At 35.9% G+C, this 21,993-nt stretch overlaps 1 protein-coding gene across 2 annotated transcripts in view; it reads left to right on the forward strand.

Annotated features, from left to right (window-relative positions):
* The window catches only part of PRKDC (protein kinase, DNA-activated, catalytic subunit), a 252,204-nt gene that overhangs the window by 110,577 nt on the left and 119,634 nt on the right, over positions 1–21,993 (forward strand). For both annotated transcript variants that reach the window (XR_014307720.1, XM_082718849.1), the window contains exons 37-48: positions 113–298; positions 692–796; positions 1,867–2,034; positions 3,707–3,834; positions 11,727–11,934; positions 14,833–15,011; positions 16,837–17,005; positions 17,207–17,272; positions 18,563–18,635; positions 19,883–20,031; positions 21,420–21,554; positions 21,732–21,851. Coding sequence is in view for 1 of the 2 variants with exons in the window: in XM_082718849.1 (XP_082574975.1) it covers positions 113–298; positions 692–796; positions 1,867–2,034; positions 3,707–3,834; positions 11,727–11,934; positions 14,833–15,011; positions 16,837–17,005; positions 17,207–17,272; positions 18,563–18,635; positions 19,883–20,031; positions 21,420–21,554; positions 21,732–21,851 (1,686 nt within the window). In the remaining variant the exon portion in view is untranslated. The remainder of the gene's footprint in view (positions 1–112; positions 299–691; positions 797–1,866; positions 2,035–3,706; positions 3,835–11,726; positions 11,935–14,832; positions 15,012–16,836; positions 17,006–17,206; positions 17,273–18,562; positions 18,636–19,882; positions 20,032–21,419; positions 21,555–21,731; positions 21,852–21,993) is intronic.

Consider the following 21,993-nt stretch of genomic DNA (forward strand, 5'->3'; position numbering starts at 1 on the left):
GCATCTTTATTTTCCAAGAATAACTTTGATCTGAAAGTAGATTTTGTTACTGTATCTACCAGTCTTACTATTGAGAATTTTTCTTCAAGTACCACACACTTATTTATTTCAGGTGAGCACCGTTTTGAATGGTATGTTAGATCAGAGCTTTAGGGATCGAGCCAGCCAGAAATACCAAGGACAGAAACTTGCAAGTACAATTTTGCACAACTGGAAGAAGTGGGACTCCTGGTGGGCCAAAGATTCTACTCCTGAAAGTAAAACAGCAGTGCTGACCTTACTGGCCAAAATTTTGCAGGTATCTTGGGAAACCTTAAAAAAGAAGTTGTTTTGGACTCTGTAAGTTTTATCTTTAAAAATATGATGGAGATTTCTTAAGAAGTTCATTGGTTTGATAAGTAAAAAATATTTTCAGTGGACATTTCCTGTGATTATCTTACATTTTATACTTTTCCCATTATTATCAATTATACTCATTATCCCTTCCCGTACTTTACCTTGTTAGTGTCTTTACATGCATTGTCTTACCAGATAGACTTAAAATATTTCAGAACAAGAATTGTTAAAATACTGTTGAAGCCGAGGAACAAATTTGTAGATTATTTCTGAACTTAAAAAACTTGGAAAATTTGTTAATGGAAATTAAAGGGTTAATATAGAAATGTATCATGTTTTATTTCACCTCCTTTAGATTGATTCATCTGTATCCTTTAATACAAATCACAGTGCATTCCCTGAAGTCTTTACAACATATTCTAGTCTACTTGCTGACTCAAAGTTGGGTTTACATTTAAAGGTAAGTGATGCACAAGATTTTTTTTCATATTACATTCTCCATTATTTTCCCATTTTATAATTTTACATGTTTGTGATGTTTTGTTTTTTATTATGGAAAATTTCAAATATATTCAAAAGTAGAGAAAAACTCCTGTGTACCTGTCACTCAGCCTCAATAGCCATCTGTCTGTGGGCATGTCTTTTTCAACTATGCAGCCACTCCTACCCTTTAAGGAGACCTCTGGCATCATGTTATTTGATCTATGCATTCTTTTTTGTCTCTCCAAATGATAAATATAATCACAATGAGTTTCCCATACTTAGAAGAATTAATATTTGTTTTTTCACATGTGTAGTTCAAATTGGCTTTTTTGAGAATTGATGTATTAGTGAATGACAGAATTTAAACCAATACTCCAACATTTTTCTATTAATAAACATCTTGTTAATTTTTAATATCTTGGTAACTTCTAGAGTCAAGAACTTAATATTATAATTTTAAAGTCCTATAATAGTTAGATTTTATGCTCTAATAAAATGTGGCCTTAATGAAAGATGTCTTTTTAGTAGACCATAAGGATATTTCTTTGGAATTTTCTGTTTTGTGGTTAATCACATTTCTCATTCCTCTGTATGAGGGAGCCAGGGAACTTTTTGCCATGCAAGGGAGATAGGAAATATCTCCTAGTTCTTTTAGCTCGTTATAAAGTTATGAATTAGTTCTGTGAGAAATATTTATAAATTATCCCATAGTTTATTCAGTATGCTCTTTCCACACCAAACTTATCCAGTGTATCTCTATTAGAGTCTATATTTGTAAAAGAAATCACACAGCATCATCATACAGTGTCTTATTTAATTACACATGTATAGCCCTGAGTTGGCCCACTGGCCTCTAGAGTAGAAGCTAAGATAGAGTATTGTGTTCAGGTTGGTTTTCAGTGTAATCTAGAAGGTATTCTAAAGTCATTCATTGAGTTTACACATTGCTTTATTTGAAAAGCTTTAAGAAAGCAGTAATTTTATTTATTCTGTAGGATACGTAAGCCCTGACTAGTACAATTTCATATGTCTGCATTGCTCCCACAGGGTCAGGCTGTAATTCTTCTTCCATTCTTCACCAGTCTTACTGGAGACAGTCTTGAGGACCTTAAGCATGTTCTTGAAAACCTTATTGTTTCTAATTTCCCTATGAAGTCTGAAGAATTTCCCCCGGGAACTCTGCGGTACAATAATTATGTAGACTGCATGAAAAAGGTTAGTTTTTAGTGTACCAAGTGAAATTAAAAGATTGTTTTTCTGTTACATTTCTTGATGAAAAGAAGTAAGTGAAATATACAGATTCAGAGATATATTGTGACTTTAAGAATTCAGTTCAATTCATTTTGAAAGCTGGGTAGCTGTGGAGGCAGATGCGTATCTAAATCCTTTGGAATTCATTTGCTCCCATTTTAAATTAAAATCTTTTATACAGAAAAATCTTGTAAAATATTCTATGAATAATATATAAATTTTGAAAATTAATGCCAAAAAGAGCTAAGAAATAGAATAAAGTAGTGGTTATTTGAGAAATACCTAGTGATTATCACCTATATTATTTAATATACAGACGAAGGTATCTAAAATATCAGTGGCTTAAACAAGGTGATAGATTGTTTCTTCTCTACAATACTAGATTGTTGTTATTTAGAACAACTACATACAGGTTTTCCCTGCTATCCAAAAAGTGGAACATTTCTGTGAGAACATTTAAAGCCAAAATGGCATAAAGCAAAGAAGCAATTACCATTAATTTGTGCAGGAATTTTTTGAGCATTCCCAGACCCAAAAAATGTCTTCTCTTAGGCCCTTTTGATACCAAAGGACACATCTTGCTAATAGGTGCACAGGATGATTGAGATAAAACAAGATGCTCACAGACAACAGTTCAAAGCTATGACACCTTGATGCTGAGATCTGCGTGTAGTTTCAGGGGAAAGAGCTTGGTGGTTCCACTCTCAGTGCTCAGGGTAAATGCTCTCTCTAGCTTGCCAGTCACCTTTCTTGAATGGTGCATTCCTGCAATCAGCAGGTCATTGATGGGGTGACATCATCATGCAGGTGCCATCTAAGTATCCTGTTCCTAAGCAGTCTGTTACCTGATGGTTATAGCATCCACAAAGATTCTACGTAGATCTTCGGTACTTTCTCTTAATGTAAATGTGCTAAAGTAAACATAAGTACAATCACTGAACATTTGAAGGAAGCTTCCAATCTAAAAATAAGTAAATCAACATGAAAAAGGAACTCAGAGGTAACTGAGTCAATGAAGGGAGATGGGAGATGAGAATATTAAAGAAACTGTTAACAGTAGCTTCAGAGATGAGAGGACGTATTGTGTCCATGAAGTAGAACAAATAACTTCTTTTGGAAATTAAATATATAAAAGCAAAATTTTTAAAATATTCACAAAACAGAAGGTAAAATTGAGGATATTTCCTAGAAGGTAGAACAGACAGACAGTGAGATGGAAAATGGGAGAGTAGAGAACTTTAGATGAACAGCCTAGAACAGCGGCTGTGCAATGAAGATGGTGTGGAAAAGACGTGTCCAAAATAAAAAAGCCCCTAGAGTACCTGGAATGGTGAGGACAAAGACCTCAGTGAAAGCACATCGTCATGGAATTACAGAACCTGGAATCAGATCTTTCAGAAGATCCTGACTGCTGTAAGAAGGCAAAACATTTGCAAAACCTTAAAAGAATCGAAACTCAAATATTTAGCAAACATTATTATATGCCAGGCATTCATTGTAGCTGAAGAGATTGCAAAAGTGTTAGCATTTGTTACTTCTCTGTGAAAAATAGTTTTAATTTTCTATTTTGTTATTAGTACTTTTAAGAACAAAACAAAGATAAAGACCCATGAAAATTATTTTTTTTTTTTTGTAGTTTCTAGATGCATTGGAATTATCTCAAAGTCCTGTATTGTTGCAGTTGATGACAGAAATTCTTTGTCGGGAACAGCAACATGTTATGGAAGAATTATTTCAATCTACTTTCAAAGAGATTGCCAGAAAGTAAGTCATTCTATTCTAGTCTGGGACCCGAGACACCGTATACTTTTTATTTCTGTGGGAAATTATCTTCTCTTTTCCAAAAAGTTGAGTGCCAAATGTCGTCAATTCTCACGACTCAATTTTATTTTGTTTTTCTTAATGGAGAAAACTTGTGAAAGTTTCAAACATACTCAAAGCTAGGGTAAGACTGAAACTGAACATCCAGGTCAAACATGGATGAGGATTTTCCAGCCTCATCAACTCGGTTTTAGCTTCATTTCTTTTGAGCTGTAGTTACTGTAATAAAGCAGATCCCTGATGCCATGTCATTTTACCGCTAATTACTTCTTTTTATTTGTTAATTTTAGTTCATTAGCATGCAATGCAGTAATGGTTTCTGCAGTAGAATTCAGTGATTCATGACTTACATACAACACCCAGTGCTCATCACAAGTACCCTCTTTAATAACCATCACCCATCAAGCCCATCCCCCACATTCTCCATCAACCCTCAGTTTGCTCTCTATTGTTTTTTTATTTTTTAAGATTTTATTTATTTATTTACTTGTTAGAGAGAAGGAGCGAGCACAAGCAGGCAGAGGCAGAGAGATAAGCAGGCTGATCTGAGCAAGGAGCTCAGTGTGAGACTCGATTCCAGAACCCTTGATCATGACTTGGGCCAAAGGCAGCAGCTTAACTGACTGAGCCATCCAGTCATCCCTGTTTGCTCTCTGTTGTCTCTTATGATGTGTTTCCCTCTCTCTTTTTTTTCTTTTTTGTCTTCCCATATGTGATCTGTCTTGGGGGGTGTAGGGGGAAGAGGGGAGGTGTGGGAGAGGGGCACAGGCAGACATGAGGAGAATCTTAAATAGGTCCCATGTCCAGTACAGAGCCCCACACAGGCTCAGTCTCACAACCCAGAGATCATGATCTGAGCCGAAATCAGGAGTTGGATGCTTAACTGGCTGAGCCACCCAGGCACCCTGGTTCATCTGCTTTCTTTCTTAAATTCCATGTATTAGTGAGTTCATATGGTATTTGTCTTTCTTTGACTGACTTATTTCACTTAGCATAATACACTCTCACTCCATCCACATCATTGCAAATGACAAGATTTCTTTTTTCTTTAAATGGCCAATTAATATTCCATTGTATATATATATATACCCCATCTTCTTTATCTATTCGTCTGTTGATGGACATTTGGGCTCTCTCCATAGTTTGACTGTTGTTGTTAATGCTGCTATAAACATCAGCATGTATGTACTTCTTTGAATCTATATTTTTTATCCTTTGATTAAATACCTAGTAGTGCAGTTGCTGGATTGTAGGGTAGTTATATTTTTCACTTTTTGGAGGAACCTTGATACTGTATTCCAGAATGGCTGTACCAGGTTGCATTTTGACAAATAGTGCTGGAGGGTTCCCCTTTCTTCATATCCTCACCTGTGCCTGCTCTTTCTTGTGTTGTTAATTTTAACCGTTCTGACAGGTGTGAGGTGGTATCTCATCATGGTTTTGATTTGTGTTTCCCTGATGCTCACCTCTAATTACTGCTGTATGTATATCTAAAAATACAGTGTTTTTCTTTGGTTATTATAGTACCAGTATCAGTGGAGCAAAATTATCAGTAATTTCATTTTCAGATGTCTGAAGCATTTGTAATCGTAAGTGCTTCAGACTGTTGGAGTCTTTTAATTCTGGCCCAAATGAGGTTTCACTATTGTATTTCTTAAGTCTGTCTTCATCTAGAACAGTCCCCCACCCCCTAACTATTCTTTTGTTGTTAAAGAAACCTGAACACTTGGCCCGCATAATGTGTTACATCCTCAGTTTACCTGATTTTTTTTTCCTGTTCTTTTTGTTTAACTTGCTCCTCCAGCCCCAGTTTCCTGTAAGTGGAAAGTTAAGCCTAAAAGTTTAGTTAGATTCAGGTTTAAGTAATCTTTGGCAAAATTACTTAGTAGTGGTCTTTGTATTTCATGTTCATGGCATTTGGGAGTACATAATGTCTAGTAATCTAATTTTCATGATTAGCCATGTATGACACAGCCTTTTGCTAATGTTCTAGCATCCACTTATCATTGTTGCCGCAAGTCATTGATTTTATCAGGAGTTGCCAATGGTCATTTAAAAAATCCCTTTTTTAGGGGCGCCTGGGTGGCTCAGTCGGTTAAGTGTCTGCCTTTGGGTCATGATCTTGGGGTCCTGGGATCAAGCCCTGCATCAGTTCCCTGCTCAGCAGGGAGTCTGCCTCTCTCACTCCCTCTGCCCCTCCCCCAACTCATGTCCTCGCTCTCTGTCTCTGTCTCTCTCAAATAAATAAAATCTTTAAAAAAGTATTTTTGAAAATTAAAAATCCTTTTATATCTTTGACATTTAAGAGCTAGAATTCTATTGTAATGAACTTGCCTTTATCACTCGAGCTGTTCAGTTACCCAAATATAGTTTTAGTATTTTAGGACATTACAGTGGAAAAAAGGGAACAAATTTTATCATTAATTTATTATTATTTTTTTAATTTTAAAATATTTATTTTTTTATTTTTAAAGATTTTAAAAATTTATTTATTAGAGAGAAAGAAGGAGAACATGAGTGAGGGGAAGAGCAGAGGGAGAGGGAAAGAGAGAGAGAGAATCTTGAGCAAACTTGATGCTGAGCCTGGAGCCCAACATAGCACTTAGTCTCACAACCTTGAGATCATAACCTGAGCTGAAATCAAGAGTTGGACATTAGCTGACTGAGACACCAGGTATTATTAATTTATTAATTACTAACTTTTATTATTTTTTAATTTTTAAAGTAAGGGCTTAATGTCATGGATACTTAATGTGACCACTGAGTTTTATATTGATATGTAAATATCCATGTTAATTTATCTTACTTAACATATCATAAAAATCACCTATTTTAAGCATGATATTTAATAATTTTTCATAACTTTACCAAATAGTACATTCATCACCATAGAGTAATTTCATCCTCTCAGTAAGATCCTATGTTAACTCCCATTCCCATTCCCAGCCCCAGGCAATCACCAATCTACTTTCAGTCTTTATAAATTTGCTTTTTCTGAACATGTCATATAAATGGAATCATACAACATGGGATCTCTTATGTTTGCCTTCTTTTTTCAGCAAGGTTTGGAGGTTCATTCATGATAGCATGAATCAGCAGTACATTTTTATTGACATCTTTAAAAAATCATAATTAACCAACAACTATAGAACATCCTACACAACAGGGCAATACACATTCTCTTTGAGCACATATAGAAGCCATAAAACAAGTCTTAAATTTAAATTTAAAATGATTGAAATCTTACAAAGTATATTCTCCAACCACAATGAAGTTAAATTAGGAATCAATAACAGAAGAAAACTTGAGGAATTCAAAAACATTTCTAAATAACCAACTACTTAATATATTTCTAAGTAGCCCTTAGGTCAGAGAAGAAATTAAAAGGGAAATCATGTAGCATTTTGATCGGAATAAAGTATATCCAAATGTATGAGATGCAGCTAAAGCAGTGCTTACTTAGGAATATGTATCTTTTAATACCTATATGAGAAAAAAAGGGAATATCCTCAATCAATAAATATAAGCCTGTGCCTTAAAACCAAGAAGAAGAAAACTAAACTGAAAGTACACAGGAGGAAGGGAATAATAAAGATTGGAGTGAAAAGTAATGAAATCGAAATTAGAAAAATGGTGGAGAAAAATCAATGAAACCAAAACTGGTTCTTTGAAAAGGCAGACAAAATTGATAGACTGTTAGCTGGACAAACTAGGACGAAAAGAGAAGGTACAGTTCATGAAAATTAGGAATAAAAGAGGGAACATTATTTCTGACCTCTCAGAAATTAAAAAGATAATGGGAAAATATTAGAATGACATCATGTCAACAAATTCAGCAACTTAACTAAAGTGGACAGATTCCTAAAAAGTCACAAATTACCAAAACTGACTCAAGAAGAAATAGAAAATCTGAGTATACAGGGGTTTTTTGTTTTTTTTTTTTAATTTTTTTTAAAAAATTTATTTGACAGAGAAAGCGAGAGAGGGAACACAAGCAGAGGGAACAGGAGAGGGAGAAGCAGGCTTCCGCTGAGCAGGGAGCCAAATGCAGGGCTTGATCTCAGGGCACTGGGATCATGACCTGACCCAAAGGCAGACGCTTAACAACTGAGCCACCCAGGTGCCCTGAGTATACCTTTAATAAGTAAATAAATAGAAATGTTCATTTAAAAATCTTCTTACATGGGAAAGCCCATATCCAGATAGCTTCCCTGGCAAATTTTCATCAACTATTTAAAGAAGAAATAAGGGAGACACTTCATGAAGTGGAAAATAGGGGAGAAGGAAATGAATACTTCCCAACTTCTCCTTTGATGCTAGTCTCATACAGATAACAAAGCCAGACAGAAACATTGCAAGAAACCTATAGACCAATATCCTTCAAGAATATAGAAATTTTTTTTTTAATATTTTATTTATTTGTCAGAGAGAGCATGTGCACATAAGCAGGCAGAGTGGCAGACAAAAACAGAGAGAGAAGTAGGCTCCCCACTGAGCAAGGGTCCCAATGTGGGACTTGATCCCAGGACCCTGGGATCATGACCTGAGCCGAAGGCAGCCATTTAACTGACTGAGCCACCCAGGTGTTCCAAAATTTTTCAAAAATATGTTAAAACACCAAATGCAGCAACTTATATATATTCTACACTATAACCAATTGGGATTTGCCCTAGGAATGCAAAATTAGTTGAGCTTCTAAGAATCAAATAATATTATATACTATATTAAAAGACTAAAGGATGAAACCACATTATCATTTCAGTAGGTACAGATAAATTTTCGACAAGATCCAATATCCGTGATAAAAAGGACAAAAGGTCATCCATGAAAAACCAACAGCCAACAAAATATTTAATAGTAGAAGACTGAGTGCTTTCCTCCTAAGTTTGGGAACAAGGCAAGAGCATCTGCCCTTTTCAATTCAGTGTGATACCAGAGGTTCTAGCCAATGCAGTCAGGCAAGAGAAAGAAATAAAAGGCAACCAAATTGGAAAAAAAGGAGCAAACTCTTTTTCTTTTCCTTCTCTCTCTCTCTCTTTTTTTTTTTTTGATAGAATATGTACATGTGGTTGGAATGGTATGTGGTATGGTATAGAGGAAGAGGGAGAGAAGCCCAAGTAGACTCCAAGCTGTGTGCAGACCCTGAGTTGGGGCTCAATCCCATGATCCTGAGACCATTACCTAGCCGAATCAAGAATTAGAAGTTCAACTGACTGAGCCACCCAGGTGCCCCCAAACTGTCTTTATTCACACATAGCATGAGATAGAAAATCCTAAAGATCTGCAGAAAGCTATTAGAACTAATAAACAATTTTATAAAATGTGTAGGCCCTAGGATCAATGTTAAAAAATCAATTGTTTTTCTATATATGAGCAGAAAACATTCAAAACTATAATTAGGAATTACACTCATAATAGCACCAAAAAGAACAAAGTACTTAAAAATAAATTTAACAAAAGAAGTGTAAGACTTGTACACAAAAGATTACAGTAACCCATTGCTGAACAATATAAAAAAATTAAAGATTTAAATAAATGGAGAGACATTCTATGTTCATGACTTTGAAGATTCAATATTGTTAACATGGCATTAAGTTGATATGTAAATTTAATACAGTCCCTCTCAAAATTCCAGCAGGACTTTTTTGTATGTGTGCAGTTTAAAATTGTGGTCATTTTAATTGTAACTTACCTAGAATATACTCTAGGATAAACAGTGACAGTTTATGTTCTGAAATCACTTGGTAAAATATTTTTCAATATGTGGTTATTAAGACAATTAGTTAGGTATGCTTATTTTAGTTAATATTCAGATTTTAGAAATTTTTTTATGTTTTTAAAATATTTACATGATTTGGAAGCCATAATTGTGTAATGAGCTACATTTGAGAGTCTTGCTTTTGTCCATGTCCCCTCTCTTACTCCTCTTCACCCCCCTTTTTTTCCACATCATATCTTCTACAGATCACTCCCTGTCAATACGTAAAGATCTTCCTCAATCATTTTTTATTTAAAATAACTGGGTAATTTTTTGTTGTACAGAATTACCATAGTATTTTGAAGCAGCCCCATACTGATAGACTTTGGGGTTCAATCTTTTGTTAAAAATAATAACACAGTGAATAGCCAAATGTATATGTCTTTTTTTTTTTTTTTTTGGCCACTGTATCTTTAGAGTGGATTCCTGAACATAATTTAAAGGTAAATGCATGTGTTATTTTGCCAGCTTTCACAGCATCCCTTCTTTGGGGGCTATAATTATTTGCATTTTCCGGCATATGGGTGTGTATTTCATCACAGTTTTGCCAATAGAGTATATTGTCAAACATTTGGATTTTTTCCAATTTTATAGGTGAGAGAGAATTTCTCAGTGTTGCTGTAATTTATATTTCTCTCATTACGAATGAAATAGAGCATATATTCATCTATTTCAAGCTCACTTGCATTCATGTTCAATAAACTATCTGCTGGACTTTTTTTTTTTTTTTTAAGCTTTTATTTATTTATTTATTTATTTGTCAGAGATGGGTAGAGCAAAGCAGGGGAGAAGTAGGCCCCACACTGAGCAGGGAATCATGACCTGAGCTGAAGGCAGATACTTAACCAAGTGAGCCACCCAGGTGTCTCTGCTGACCCATTTTTGTAATCAGATTTGAATTTTTTTCTTTTCTTCCTCCTTTTAGCTTACTCTAGAAGAGTTTTAGGTCTATGCATCTCTGCTGTGCTCATTATCAGGAAGCTCCTCAAAAGGATTTAAATCTAAGATAGTGCCCAAATAAATATTACAGAAGCCCATGTAGCATCTAGTAGTGTCCTGAGCCTGATTGAATTACTTCTAAATCAAACATTTGCCCTGGTTCGTGTTTGAATACTCGGTATCAGGATTTTAATGATCATTTAGTCTTAACCTCGTATTTTTGTAGGTGAGGAAACTAATTCTGTATTCTTGTTTTATAGACAAAAGTCTTACAGAGATTGTTCAAATATCTTATATTTCAGATGAGAATATAAAGGGCCAGATGAATATATCTCTGTATAGGAAATGGGGATTGCAATTTATTACTAAGAAGAGACTAGCATTTTTCTTTTTTCTTTTTTTAAACTACAGTTTGTTAATCACCATAAAATACATCATTAGTTTTTGATGCATTGTTCCAAGATTCATTGTTTATGTGCAACACCCAGTGCTCTGTGCAATACATACCCTCCTTAATACCCACTAGAATTTTTAAATTATACCTCCTGAGTTTCAAATTCTGAAACTGTGATTGTCTTCAGGCCTGAGACTCTCCCAAAGCCTTACAGATGTTTTCTTAAAAAAAATCAGATTTGAAAGTAAATGAAAACAGTTCTTCTTAATGCCTAAGTTTGGCATGAAGATTTCTGGGGATGAGTACAATAATATGGTTCATGTACAAATGCTGCTTGTATTTCATGGTTTTTATATATAATACTTTTTTTTTCATTATTTATTTATTTTTTATAAACATATATTTTTATCCCAGGGTACAGGTCTGTGAATTGCCAGGTTTACATACCTCACAGCACTCACCATAGCACATACCTTCCCCAATGTCCATAACCCCATCCCCCTTCTCCCAACCCCCCTCCCCCAGAAACCTTCAGTTTGTTTTGTGAGATTAAGAGTCTTTGATGGTTTGTCTCCCTCCCAATCCCATCTTGTTTCATTGATTCTTCTCCTATCCCCTTAATCCCCCACGTTGCATTTATATTTTAGATTTAAAGTCATTGATGGTTGTTTTGTTATGTGGGTAGACACTTGTAAAATATTAGTTCAAAGCAGGGATGTTCATATAATTTTCTTTCTTTCTTAGGAGTTCATGTGTCACACAATTAGCCCTTTTGGAAAGGGTATACAGAATGTTCAAGAGGGATGACCTGCTTTCAAATGTTACTCGCCAAGCATTTGTAGATCGCTCTCTCCTCACCCTGTTGTGGCATTGTAGCCTGAATGCTTTGAGAGAATTCTTTAGCAAAATTGTGGTGGATGCCATTGATGTGTTGAGGTCGAGATTTACAAAGGTATAGTACATCTATTATTAAGTTTAATATTAGTAAGAATTGACAGATCTTCTTGAACAGTGTCCTTAAAAATTGCAGTGTGTTCACTCAGTATCTTTATTGCTCAACGAGCATTACCTCAACAGTTTGATAACAATCTGTAGTTACAAGGGATCTGCATTAGTTTCCTCTATAATAAACTACCACCAGTGTAGCTTAGAGCATCAGAAATTTATTCTCTCATAGTTCTGCAGGCCAGAAATTAGTATCCTTGGGTTTAAATCAAGGTGTTGCAAGGCTCCAAAGGCCCTAGGGGCAAATCCATTCTTTGCCTCTTCCAGCTTTTGGTGGCTACCAGCATTCCTTGGCTTGTGGCCTGATCACACTTCTTTTTGCTTCTGTGGTCACATTGCCTTGTGTCTAATCACTTTTATAAATATATAATTGCATTTAGGACCCACTTGGGTAATCCACCCATCTCAGGATCGTTTACTTGATTTTATCTGTAGAATCCTATTTATCATATGAGGTAACAGTCATGGTTCTTGTGATTAGAATGTGGGTATTTGTAAGGAGATATTATTCATTTGAATATAGTCTGCCTGCACCGAATGTTCCCACTTGCAAAATACATTTATCCCATCTCAACATCCCCCAAAGTCTAAATGTATTACCTTACCTCATCAACTTTTAAGTCCAAAGTTGTATCTGCATATCATCAACTCTGAATCCTAACTTTCATCATTTAAATTGTAATGAATCAGATGTGGGTGTGATCCATCTTGGGGCAAAGTTCTTTCCATCTGTGGAAACATGAAACTAGAAAACAAGTAATTTGTTTCCAGAAGACAGTGGTTTGACAGGTGGGGTGACTGTTATATTCATTCCTGTTCCAAAAAGGAGAAAGTGAAGTAAGAAAGAAGTTAGTGTTCCATAACACTTTCAAGGTCCAGGGAGGCAAATTCTGTTAGGTTTTGAGACCCAGGAATAATGCTTTGTGGCTTTATGTTCTCCCCTCTGGATTAAAGCCTTCATTCTTATAGTCATTCTGCTTTTTTCTTGAAGAGTAGTATATATTTGCAGCTGAGTAGTTTTATCAGTCTGTTTCTTACCTGTAAAATTCAAAGAGTACAAGAGCCCTTTTTTTTCCCCCCTCATTTCTTTTTGTCTTTATCCCATTCAGTCCAAGCTGGTGGTATTTCTTCTGATATGATGTTTTCAAAAAAAAGATAGCTCTCCTTTGTGTGTCTTGGAGGTTTTCTCTATTAGACAAGAGAGTCCTCCACTAATCTTTGGTGGATAATTGCATCACTGTTCCTGGTTCTGCTGAAATGGTTGAGGGCATCCATGAATCCCATGCTTAATTTCTTCAGCACTAGCTCAAGATTGTCCAGCCATACACCCTTGTTCTTCTCTCCAGACCCACTTTTCTAACAGTGAATCCGCTCTAATATTAGCATCTTTTACCATCTGGGTAAACTGAGAATTTCTCAAATCAACACGTTCTTTTTCCTTAGCAGTTCTTAATTCCATTTATCTCTTACACCTCACACTGTATTATAAGCAGCAAAGAAGAAAGCAGGCAAACACCTTCAACAAATTTACTTGGAAATTTTCTCAGCTAAATGTATAAAAGCATGGCTTACAATTTCTGCTGTGTTTGTAACTATAGAACATTATTCAGCTAAGTTTTCTGCCACAGTATAACAAGGATCCTCTTTACTCCAGTTTCCAAAAATGTGTTATTTATTTCCTTTTGAGACCTCACCAGAAACTACTTTAATATCCAGTTTCTACCAAAAATGTATCTATGATTGAGAAGTTCTGTAAGACAGTTTTAGCTTTTTCTGCTGTGCTTTTCATTTCCTTCTGAGCCCTCACCAGCAATGCCTTCAGTGTTGGTATTTCTCCAGCAATCTCTACTGGCAGTTGGCTTTTTCTGTCATGCATGGCAAATTTCTTTTAGCCTCTACCTATCATCCATTTGTTAGAGCAGATCAACTCTTGATACCAGAATGTGTATTAGTTTCCTTAATCTTAAGTAACAATTATCATAAGCTTGGTGACTTAGAACAACAGAAATTTATTCTTTCCCAGTTTTGGAGCCCAGAAGTCCAAAATTAGTTTCACTGAGCTGAATTTATGGTGTTGTTATGGCAGTGCTTACCCCAGTGGCCCTGAGTCCACTGCTTACCACCCTCCAGCTTCTGATGGCTACTGGCATTCTCAGTATGTGACTGCATCATTCTGGCCTCTAATTCTGTCATCACATTGCCTTTTCCCTCTCTATTTCCTTTTACAAGATTACATGTGGTTTTATTTACAGCCCACAGGAACAATCTAGAATTATCTCCCTACCTCAAGATCCTTAATCACATTTGCAAAGTCCTTTTTTTGAGAGAATTCTTTAGCAAAATTATGGTGGATGCCATTGATGTGTTGAAGTCTAGATTTACAAAGGTAAATGAGATTGCATTCACAGGTTCTAGGGATTAGGATGTGGATATCTTTAGAAAATACTGTAAATAGTTGCAAATTTTGTTGTTGTTGTTGTTGTTGTTGTTGTTTCAGTGTTCCAAGATTCCAAAATTTTGTTTTTTTAATGCATTGAAGTTTCACCTGCTATTTTCTTATCTTTGATAAGATTTTGTGCAAAAGCCCTATACTCATGTCCTGAGTTTACTATTTGGACATTGTGCAATACTTCCTGCCACACTTAATATAACACATAAATATTTGAACCTATGTTCCTGACTTTGGGTGGTCTCCTAATGAAGTGATTCAATATTTGTGTTAAAATTAGTATCTATGTAAAGAGCATTGAGTATTAAATATATTTAATTGAATATTTAATAAATTCAATAAACTATTTTTCATGTTTGATAGGACCAAAAATAATCATCTTTTACCTTTCCTTAGCTAAATGAATCTATCTTTGATACTCAAATCACTAAGAAGATGGGCTATTATAAAATGCTAGAAGTCATGTATTCTCGTCTTTCAAAAGATGATGTTCACTCAAAAGAATCTAAAATTAACCAAGTTTTCTACGGCTCATGTGTTACAGAAGGAAATGAACTTACAAAGACACTTATTAAGTAAGATTTTAGTTAACTTTGTTATTTGACTTATATTTGATTCATTGTATTTGATTCATTTTTTGATGCAGATATTTTTATGCTTGTATATAATGTGAATAAATGGCTAAGTTTGTTTAAAAATGGGTTTTTAGGGGCGCCTGGGTGGCTCAGTGGGTTGAAGCCTCTGCCTTTGGCTCAGGTCATGATCCCAGGGTCCTGGGATCGAGCCCCACATTGGGCTCTCTGCTAGGCCGGGAGCCTGCTTCCTCCTCTCTCTCTGCCTGCTTCCCTGCCTACTTGTGATCTCTGTCTCTCAAATAAAGAAATAAAATCTTTATTTAAAACAATAGGTTTTTATAGTTCTTGTTTTTTTATAGTTCTTGCTTTTTTTCTAATACAAACTACTAACATAGACTTTTGTAAGGAGTGAAACTTTTTTCTGTCTTACTGGTTTTTTTTCCCACCATTTTACCATTTTACCATTTTACCCTCCTTAATAGCTTGATACATTTTTAATGGTATAATTTACAATATGAAGGTATTTTATTTTTCCTGACTGCAATTTGAAATGAAAGGAACGGCAGTATGTTCAAACAGGTATTCTATAAAATACAAAGTAATCAAATACATTTTCTCTAAAACTGGCCTTCTAATGAAGTTCCCTCTCAGTAAATATTGAACACAGACATTGCCATGTCTCATTTTGCGTATCCCAAACAAGCTTATCCTTACTTTCCTCTTACCCTATTTCTTACTTTATCTCTTCTGGGAATGACATCACCATCCATTCATTTGCACTAATGAGAGTCCTGTTTTACTTTTCTTCTTCATCTCTCAAGTCTCCTTACACACCCTGTCAGTCACCGAATCTGGTGGGTTTTATCTCCTCAGCCTTCCCAACCCTGGGACCCTTCTTTCATCCTCCTTCCTTCATTCAGTGTAGTGGCTGGTATTCTTTGGTGAACCACTGAAGTGAATCTCCTTCATAGTTATTCTCCCGCTCCTGGGCTTGTCGCTCTCAGTTTTTCCATACTGCTGTTAGTATGATAGTACCTCTGCAGTATGAACCTGATAGTTTCATTCTCCTACCTAAAACACTTCAAAAGAACTTCATCTTCAGTATCAGGGACCAGCAAAATTTTTCTTTAAAGGGCCTGCCTGCTAGTAACTGTTTTCAGCTTTGCAGTCTGTATGGTCTCTTGCAACTACAACACTGTCCTGGGAAAGCAGACATAAACAATATGTAAATGAATGGGCATGGCTATGTTCTGACAGAACTGTTTTCAAAAGTAGTTGGTCACCTGGGCACTGTTTGGAGACCCCATCCTGCAGAATGAAGTCTGAGCTCCTTAGCATGGCAGGCAAGTTCTAGGAACGCACCCTCTCCACCTTTTGCTCATTGCCAGCCACCCACCTTATCTTCCAAACACACTTAATGTAAGTGACACTCTTCTCTCTGTTCATAATCCTCATATATGTTTTCCCTTTGACTAACTTAGAATTCAAAATACAGTTCCAGTATTTTCTCTGAAAACTTATGTTAGCTCCTTCACCTGGGTTACTGTCCATCCTCCTTGCTTCCACCTCTTATTGTGCTGGTTGCTGTTGCTATGCTTACTACAGTGTGGTGAAATCCCTGGACACTGCCTTTGCCTTGTGATGGGCATAGGTTCAATGACTTGCTTGTCTTTCTAGTACCTGGTACTATACTATACACAAACATGGTACTATACTATTCAGAAAAGGCTGAACTGAATTGAGATACTATTATCTGGCATTTGGGGGCTTGAGCAATGATTTCCCTGTTATATGAATTAATTTTTAACCTGGATCTACTCTGCAGATTGTGCTATGATGCATTTACAGAGAACATGGCGGGTGAGAATCAGTTGCTGGAGAGGAGAAGACTTTACCACTGTGCTGCGTACAACTGTGCCATTTCTGTTATCTGCTGTGTCTTCACTGAATTAAAATTTTACCAAGGTTTTCTATTTAGTGAAAAACCTGAAAAGGTAGACTTCTGAAATTTTCACTGTTGCTGTAGGATTTCATGTTACATTATATAAATTAAAATTATATAATAATTTGCACATTCTTATAATATTAAAGATGTAGTTCTTGTAGTTCTGAGTGTGTGGGTGTGTATATAAGTAGCATCAGCAGTAAGGCTCTCCACTATTCAGATATGTTTATATGACTCTTTGGATTTACAGAACTTGCTTATTTTGGAAAATCTGATTGACCTGAAGCGCTGCTATACATTTCCTATAGAAGTTGAGGTGAGTGAAAATTTTCAATGGTGTTCCTGAGTTTAAAAAGCTTACCAATACTTACAGAAAAAAAAATATATATATATGTTGAACATGTTAATCTCAATATCTAAGTCTGCTTTGAACTATAAAATCTGGCAGTTTAATGTAGTTTAACCTGAGGTCCAATCTCAGGCAATTGTAAAAAAAAAAGGTCATAACTTGATTTTTCCTTTTCTTAACTAGTAAAAGATAGAAAATGGCAATAAAAGGAGCTGTTATGACATATCCCAGAAGTTGTTTGCTGAGTAAATTCCTCTGGTCAGTGAAATCGAGACCCATCCAGATACAGAATTATGATGCTGTGGCCCTGCTTGGGTGATTTGGCAGGATAATGGGGTGCTGTGATTAGAAATCATGGGAATAATTGGAAAACTTGCTGTGGTAAATGTGACAAGCTTGATTTTAGTCAAGCTAAGTTTGACATGCCAGCCTCAGAAATTGGTGGGAGTTTGTAGGTACAAGTGCCAGAGCTTGTACACCATGGTCTAGGTCAGGAGCTGTCACTCATGTTAGTATGCATGGCTGCTGACCTCACTATGTCTGAGTGGTTCATGAGTTCATGTAAATGATTGCTTCCTGCCTTTTGCCCTTTGGGAACAAGACTAGGAACTTTTTTCAAGGTATATGTTCAAAGAACAACAACAAAAATATGCGCTCACTTGCTGTATGTTACTTCTGAACTTTACAATAGCACTGTAAGGTCTATGATATACCATAGCTGTATGGGTGAGGAAACTGAGGCTTATAGATCAAGTACAGACTATTGGTAATCTGGGCATGTGGCTGTCAGAGCTTAGCCTGCACTGGATCCCAGAGCACAGAGAGGAGGCAGATAGATGCCTCAGTGAGGTTCTCTGTGGGAAAAGCATTTCTTTTTTTTTTTTTTTTTTTAAGATTTTATTTATTTATTTGACAGACAGAGATCGTAAGTAGGCAGAGAGGCAGGCAGAGAGAGAGAGGAGGAAGCAGGCTCCCTGCTGAGCAGAGAGCCCGATGCGGGGCTCGATCCTAGGACCCTGGGATCATGACCTGAGCCGAAGGCAGTGGCTTAACCACTGAGCCATCCGGGCGCCCCGGGAAAAGCATTTCTTAAGGGTACTCACCTGTCTTTGTTTATGAATATTTTTTGGTGATTTGAAATTTGATAAAAGTCTTGTTTAAAGATTAATTTATTTTTTGCCAAATTGCTACTAAAATTGAAAGTGTGTGATCATGATTCTAAAAAGTTTTAAGTTGTGTGTTTGTTTTGCCTAATAGGTTCCTATGGAAAGAAAGAAAAAATACATTGATATTAGGAAAGAAGCCAGGGAAGCCACAAATGGGGATTCAGGTAGGATGTTTTCAAAATGATGAGAAAGTTTCTAATTTGTTATGTAACAAGTGGCATTTGTTATGTAAATAAAAATATTTTAAATATCCAAAAACATTGAAATTGAGTTTGAAAAGGTTTTAAGTCACAAATAGAATTGTTTTTTTTTTTAAAGATTTTATTTATTTATTTTGAGAGAGAGACAGTGAGAGAGAACATGAACGAGGAGAAGGTCAGAGAGAGAAGCAGACTTCCCATGGAGCCGGGAGCCGAATGCGGGACTCGATCCCGGGACTCCAGGATCATGACTTGAGCCGAAGGCAGTCGTCCAACCAACTGAGCCACCCAGGCGCCCCTAGAATTGTATTTTTTAAAAAATTCAAATAGCTAAAATTTAACTACATAGAAAGATCTCAGAATGACCAAAGAAGGCTGAGAAATTGTATGCTTTTTTAAAAAGTACAAGATCAGTTCATAGTCATTCATTGGCATATGGATTATGTTTGTATTTTATTTAAATATATTCAGAAACCTATGTTAAAATGTAAGTCCCTTCCTGCCACTCCTGTGCTCCAAACCTCGCATAAGCTCCCACCTCCCTGAGGATAGAGCTACCTAAGGCCCCTGATCTGCGGACTACCTCCCTGCCACTCTCCTTGCTTACTCTGCTCTAGCAGCACTGTTCCCCTGCCTATGCTTATAGGCATCAGGCTCACTTTGGCCACAGTGCATTTGCTGGTGATGTTTCCTGAGTCTAGAATAATCTTAGTCCCAGATACCAGTGTTTTGTTTAATACTAACCTTTGAAGGAAGTTCTCCCTGGCTTTGCTATTTAAAATAAACACGCTCTTGGTCTACATGCTCCTTGTTTTAGTATTTTGCTTAATTTTTCTTCATAGCTTTTTTTCCCTTAAGGATAAAATTTGAACAGTTTTATAAATTTCTTATATATGTGGATTATTTGTTTTTTAGTAATTTTTTAGTAGTATCTTATGTGCAAGGTGTATCCCATCAAAATTTTAAATGCAAGGAGATTCTATTACTGTCTGTGTAATATATTTTCTGTCTGTGACAGTAGAGGATAATTGCTCAATAATGACAAAATTAAAGGTCTTTCCCCATTTTATTTTTTGGTTTATTAATCTGGATAATCTGTGAGAATCATAGGATAGATAAAAGCCTTAGTAACAATTTTAGTATCATTTGAGCTTAGAGAAATACATTTTTTTACCAGTTTGAATAAATGTATTTTTTCCTTTATATTTCAGGAGGTCCTCATTATCTATCTTCCTTGTCATATTTGGCAGACAGCAGCCTGAGTGAGGAAATGAGTCAATTTGATTTCTCAACTGGAGTTCAAAGCTATTCATACAGTTCCCAAGACCCTAAATCTACCCCTGGTCATTTTCTGAGACGGGTGATCACATTTTGAATATTAAAAAATATGTTGGCGTTTGTAAAGAAAGGGGAGCTTCATTGTTAGGGGAAGCCAGTTCTCTGTGGGTAGTCCGACAATAGCCTTTGGAGAATTTTCCAGGATCTAAGGCCCAGCCTTCCATCCTATAAGCAGTTGGATTTCATCAGTAGGATGAAAGGAGGAAAGAAGGCTCTCTCCCAAGGGCTGATTCACATTAGCCAGTCTCTGTGAAATTAGTGTTTCAAATCAGAACTGCATTTAAGGGTCTCCAGTGAGAAAGGTAACTCTCTTAGTTACCTCAGTTATCTTAGAGACTCAGGGGCCATACTGATGTGACTGTTGCATTGTCCTCTGAAGAAAATGAGGAAGTTCCTCAAATATTTGATGTTACAAACTGAGATAATTGAATGAATCTGTGTTCACAAATGATAGCTTAACCCCACGAACTGAGATAGGAAACATCTACATAGACGCATATCTCTGCATTTTCAGAGGCACACACGTGTGTAAAACCATGAGCTCCACAGATATATCTGATTCCCTTCCAGGTTTCATTCAAGTTTTTCCCTTTCTGGTTCCTTTGACATGCACTGAGTCACCTCTTCTTTCCCTCAACCCCTCTGCTATCCTCTAAACACTGATTCTCTCCTGTGCTATCCTGGAGTGGGGCCTGATCTGTGCTGGGAAAGAATCCAGATAAATTGTTCCACTCTGTGTGTGTACAGTTTACTATACATGTATGTAAAACTTCAGTTCATTATTACACTTAAAAAAATGATTACCTTTGCTATAATTTCTAAGAATTTTAGGATCAACAATGGCTTAAAAGTTTTATTCTTTTACGGATTAAAATTTTAAGGCAAATTAAGGATTTTACAAAGTTTTTCAGAGAAAAACTCATTTTTAGTTTACTAAGAAAAAAAATAGGTAAAAATTTATCTTATAGTTGTGTTTCAGTAGCTCCACTTTCTGCATAATGTGGCAACTAAGAATCATGGAAACTGTTGTTCTCAAGGTGTTCAGAGTTCTGGGGCCTCCCAAGACACAAACATTTGGAAAAGATCTTAGTTTCTGTACAAAGCAGCATGTGTCCACATGGATGCTATGAACTATGTATGACCCCAGAGGGAGTGAGCATGTATATAGAGATCAGAGGGAAAATATGTATCTAGAATGTAAGGAAGACATAAGGTCCTAGGTTTGTTTTTTGTTTTTTGTTTTTTTAAGTTGTTTAATAAGAAAACCCAACAGATGTATTTGATATTATTATCAATTTGTCATTGTTACCTAAGTGTGTGTTTTATGATACTGCCTCAAAAGTCAGAATATCATATACACTAAAATTTTAGCAATGTACTCTGCATCATTAGATTCTTCCCTTTTCCTAGGAGCGTAAAGACCCCCTGGTCCAAGATGCTGTCCTAGAGTTAGAGATGGATGAACTCAATCAGCATGAATGTATGGCAACCATGACAACCCTGATTAAGCACATGCACAGAAATCAGATACTACTTAAAGAAGAGGTTTGTTTCTGCTAATCTTGAATTTAATACTGTTTATTGGTATCGTAGAACAAACACTTAATATCTAATGCCAAATTCTATATCTAATAAACATTTTTTTGTTTCTCATGTCATCTCATATTATCAAAATGTGAAGTTTCTTCTGCTTTTTAAGGTAATCTTGATGTATCATTTCAGGGCTCAGTGCCAAGAAATCTTCCTCCATGGATGAAATTTCTTCACGACAAACTAGGAAATCCATCGATATCATTAAATATCCGTCTCTTCTTAGCCAAGCTTGTTATTAATACGGAAGAAGTGAGTAATTTATTATTTACTTAAAAATTCTTTGCAATTAGTAGGATGCTGGAGGAATAAGGGGACACTATTTTCTTGTCCGTTGAATACAACTAGGTATCAAGTCATTCTGAACACCCAAGAAATCAGTAAAAGATCTGAG

The sequence above is a fragment of the Mustela nivalis genome (genome assembly GCF_964662115.1).
Source record: "Mustela nivalis genome assembly, chromosome: 2".
Taxonomy (NCBI): Eukaryota; Metazoa; Chordata; class Mammalia; order Carnivora; family Mustelidae; genus Mustela; species Mustela nivalis.